Source organism: Nansenia antarctica, assembly GCF_963989245.1.
Source record: "Nansenia antarctica genome assembly, chromosome: 2".
NCBI classification, from domain to species: Eukaryota; Metazoa; Chordata; class Actinopteri; order Argentiniformes; family Microstomatidae; genus Nansenia; species Nansenia antarctica.
In genome coordinates, this window is record NC_137675.1 from 30,979,829 (window position 1) to 30,984,828 (window position 5,000).

Sequence of the window (5,000 nt, forward strand, 5' to 3'; positions counted from 1 at the left end):
GTGTGTGTGTGTGTGTTATCCTGTGTGTGTGTGTGTGTGTTATCCTGTGTGTGTGTGTGTGTGTGTGTGTGTGTGTGTGTGTGTGTGTGTGTGTGTTATTCTGTGACTTACGATGTTTTTCCACTTCCTGTCGGCCCCATGATGGCGTTCATCCCAGGCCTCATGATGCCGCTGAAACAGCCAATCAGAGAGAGGCTGGTTATTCATCTCAGGTAGCACAGCCAATCAGAGAGAGGCTGGTTATTCATGTCAGGTAGCACAGCAAGTCAGGAGAACGCAACAATTACTTAACTCTCAGATAACAGTGGTACAAAGACAGCAGGCAGCACACACACACACACACAGACACACACACACACACACACACACACACACACACACACACGCACACACACACACACACACACACGCGCACAGACAAACAGGGACTGCTTCCATGACATTAAATCAAAATGTATTTAAATAACACATTTCATACACGGATGCAATAAAAATAAAATACATAAAATACATAAATAAAAACAAAAACTAAAAAACAAGAGTATAACAGCCATGGGAGGTCAGGCAGGCAGAGCAGAGGACTGGAGTATGGAGCTATTTTAGTGCCAGCAGAAATTGAATTGTATTTGACAGATTGAATTGAATATGAGCACAAATTGAATTGTATTTGACAGATTGAATTGAGTCCTCTGCTCTCATTTCTGCTCATTCTCTGCTTTTAAGCTTTTCTGTGTTAATGTTAATACTGTTTTCTAATGTTTGTTGGCCTGTTTCGTAAGTGCTTATTGCTGTTGTTGTACGTATTTGGTGGCTGTGTCTCAGTGGTTATTGTTGTACCGTATTTATGTTTGCTTGACTGTGTCTCAGTGTGTATCGTTGTATTGGTTTGTTTACTGGCTGTCTTAGTGTCCATGTTGTATCGCTGTGTTGATTGGTCGTGTCTCAGTGGTTATTGTTGTGTTTGCTTGGCTGTGTCCCAGTGCGTTTTGTTGTATTGTATTGTCTTGTGTTGCCTGTCTGCTTTTTGGCTGTGTCCCAGTGCGTTTTGTTGTATTGTATTGTCTTGTGTTGCCTGTCTGCTTTTTGTGCTTACTGTTGTATTCCATTATTGATGTCTGTTAGTGCTTTTGTTGTATTGTTTGTGTTACATGCATGTGTTTAATGCTTTTTGTGCTTTGTTTTTAACATGTTTTATCTTTCAGCCCCCCTCCCCTTTCCCCTTATTGCAGGCCGGCATTGTAAATAAGAATTTTGTTCTTAATTGTCTCGCCTGGTAAAATAAAGGTAAAAAAATAAAATAATAATCTGAGCACAAACTGAATTGTATTTGACAGATTGAATTGTATTCAATTCAGTTTTCATTATTTTCATTCAGTTTTCAAATTCAGTTTCTCTAAATACAATTCGGTTTTTCTCAAAATACAATTCAGTTCTCAAAATACAATTCAGTTCTCAAAATACAATTCAGTTTTAGAGGCACTCATCCGGGAACTCTGGGCTAGGTAGAATAATAGAGCACCGATTCTAATCCCTCCCATCCGAATTCATAAGAGCAACGCATCCAGGTACTTTGCTCTCCCGTCATGTCCACGCCCCTTTTTGGGTGATAGAAGTGTAGAAGTTTGACTGGCGGTCAATGGAAATGTCTGGTCTTTGCTACTTTAATCCGATAAAATAAGAAAACCGTAGTGCTTTTTAGATATTAGGAGCCCAAATCCGATGGCCAGTTAGGCAAACTATTATATAGTGTCGTTGCTGATCAATGATCGGCGTCGTTATATAGAGAAAATTTATGAAATAGGGGTTGATTCATCAGAGCAGTCATATGTCATCTCCCTGTTATCAGGGATGTGTAGTTCTTCATTTGATTTGCCGTGTAAATCCCCAGATGAGAGTGTTACATTCATTTTCTTAAGATAGGATAATGAATAAATCTGTTCAATGGGCATTTGCCAAAGTAGGGTTAGGGTGATTACTGTGTTACGTCTGTAGTTTTACGACAGTTTGGACTTTACTACAGACAGTGCCGTATTACGTTATGTGTTACACACGTTGTTGAATAAATGGAGTACACGTTCCGACTAGAAGCTCTGAGTTCAGTCTCCATTATTGAACATAACATTGGCGACGAGGATGGCTGATTGTTCTTTACCACCACCCCCTCCTTTCCTAGCAGTCCCGGCAGAACCACCGATTCCGTGGGGCCGCTGGATTTCCTCTTTCGAGACATACATCCTAGCTGCCGGCTTGGAGGAGATCTCCGACAAGAGAAAATGTGCGCTGCTGCGGCACTGCCTGGGAGCGGAGGGCCAGCGCGTGTCCGGAACTCTCGGCACTGCGGCGAGATACACAGACGCTGTGGAACTATTGAAGCAACACTTCGCCCCTCCACAAAGCGCTCTTCTCCGCCGCGTCATATTCAATCGAAGACACCAACGTACAGGTGAGACAGTGACACAGTATGTGGCTGATCTGCAGGGTTTGGCGAGCTTATGCAAGTTCGGGACATTACAGAACGAAATGATAAGAGACCAACTCATCTTACACACGAACTGTGACAAGATTAGGGAAAAACTGTTACTGGAAAATGATGAACTTACATTATCAGCAGCTTTGAACATAGCGGTCCAGGTCGAAACAGCTTTGGAATGTGCAGTTAGTTTTTCAGCCTCTCCCAGCTCACCGGCAGCGGGCGCGCACAGCCTACAGGTGCCCCTCCTCCACGTGAGTGCAGCCAGCGGCGGGGAGAGCGTTTTACTGGCCTCTCGGTCACGCGACCAGCCACACCAGCCGTGTGGGAATTGCGGCTCTTCTGCACACAATTCAAGAGCTCAGACATGCCCAGCCCGTGGTAAAACCTGCTCCAACTGCGGGAGACTAAACCACTTTCACAAGGTCTGCAGGTCTGCCCCAGCTAGAGCTTCCCAGTCACCTACCACAGTCATCCATCATGTCAGCTCAGGACGAGCGCCATTCAAAACATGCTCGTTGATGGTTGGTGATGTCACTCTGCCGCTCCTCCTAGACACTGGAGCCACAGTGTCCCTTGTGAACTTGACGACCTATACCCAGTTCTTCTCCCATGTGCCCTTGGGGTTGCCCTCCCCCACCCTGCGTGGCTATGCCAACTCTGAGATTGACATTGTGGGCTCTTTTCAGCTGCCTGTGAAGTACGGGGAGAGGACACTGCCGGCTTTCAGGTTCAATGTTGCACACCACGGGACCAACCTGTTAGGCCTCGACCTGTTCAACGCCCTCGGTTTCACCCTGCTAGACACAGCTGGCTCAGAGATTCACACCGTTTCCATCCCCTGGCAGCAACAGTGGCCTGCGCTGTTCAGCGGTGTAGGCTGCCTCGACACTTTTGCCCACCAGCCTCTGTTAGATCCTACAGTGATGCCTGTTATACAGCCCCTCCGCCGCTCCCCCCTGGCTCTCCGCGATGACATCTCCTCTCAACTACAGAGCATGCTCGATAGCGACATCATTGAGCAGGTAAATGCATCGCCTTGGATCTCCAACCTGGTGGTGGCGAAGAAGAAGTCTGGGGGGCTGCGCATCTGCGTGGATCTGAGAGCGGTAAACAAGGCCATCATCCCTGACAAATACCCCCTGCCAACGATAGAGGAGCTCACCGCCAAGTTCTACGGGTCAAGCGTGTTCTCTAAACTGGACCTCCGTCAGGGTTACCTCCAAGTGCCACTAAACCCCGAGAGCCGCAACCTCACAGCGTTCATCACTCACAGAGGGGTTTTCCGCTACAAACGCATGGCTTTCGGTTTAGGCTCCGCCCTACACTAGCTCAGCCCCCGGTCCATCCAGTTCAAGCCACAGTCACCAAACACCAGCGCTTGATGAAGGATCGTTTCGACAGGGCCAGACGTGCTAGGCCACCTGTCATTGCTGTGTCGGACTGGGTCAGGATCCGACGACCTCATCGGGACAACAAACTCCAGTCGTTTTGGTCTGACCCTGTCCAGGTCAGCAAACAGCTTGGCCCGGCCTCGTTTAGGCTCGCCGACGGCACTCGCTGGCATGCTACCCGCCTGCGTAAGGTGCAGCCTCCCCCTGGCCCAGCGCTGAGTGTGGCCTCTTCCACAGTCTTGCCAGCCGCACGGTTGGATGAAGCAGCAACCCCGGCCTACCAGGCTCAGCCCCAAGGCGTGGAGCCGCCACCAGTGGCTGTGGCTGCACCAAAGCCACGTCTGGTTCGAGCACGCAACAGGCCCGATCACTTACGTGACTACATGACTGAGTATCACACCTAGGTTGTGTGAGGGGGGGGGGAAATGTTACGTCTGTAGTTTTACGACAGTTTGGACTTTACTACAGTGCCGTATTACGTTATGTGTTACACACGTTGTTGAATAAATGGAGTACACGTTCCGACTAGAAGCTCTGAGTTCAGTCTCCATTATTGAACATAACATACTGTTAATCAGTATTTAGCCTGTATGGTGTATATGAAGATGTTATAGCTAGCTAGCTACGATTTATCATGAAAATAATGAACAGCAAGCTAGATCCAAAACTAGGGCCGGTGGAGGAGGGCAAGTGTCACATTGGACAGACTACCAAACAGAAAAATAAAGTATCTTAATCAGGGCTCTCAAGTCTCACGCATTGGGCGTGAGACACACGCATTTCAACCCGTTCACACGCTCACACGCCGCGTGTGTCTTACGCCCAATGCGTGAGACTTGAGATCCCTGATCTTAACGACAGCAAAAGTGATGGATGTCAGAAATACATTACCTGGAGATTCAATAAGGTACTTTTATATGACAGGATATGGGTTAGGGTTATATGACACCTGTAGCGAGATCATTTATTGAATAGAACAATCAAACTTGGCGACGTACAAAAATAATCCATAAGCGATCAAAACCAGAAAAATAACAAACAATGCGTAGGCCTAGCCTATAGAATATGCGTATAATGCGGTCAACAAAAATACATCGCTCCCCTCTCTCTCCACTACCGCCATGCAAGATGCGCAG

At 47.3% G+C, this 5,000-nt stretch overlaps 1 protein-coding gene across 1 annotated transcript in view; it reads right to left on the minus strand.

Annotated features, from left to right (window-relative positions):
• Positions 1–5,000, minus strand: part of abcg2b (ATP-binding cassette, sub-family G (WHITE), member 2b) — a gene marked incomplete at both ends in the record, with an annotated part of 28,263 nt that overhangs the window by 20,992 nt on the left and 2,271 nt on the right. Inside the window, one exon of the mRNA XM_080522978.1 lies at positions 112–171. Within this exon, the coding sequence (XP_080379104.1) occupies positions 112–171 (60 nt within the window). The remainder of the gene's footprint in view (positions 1–111; positions 172–5,000) is intronic.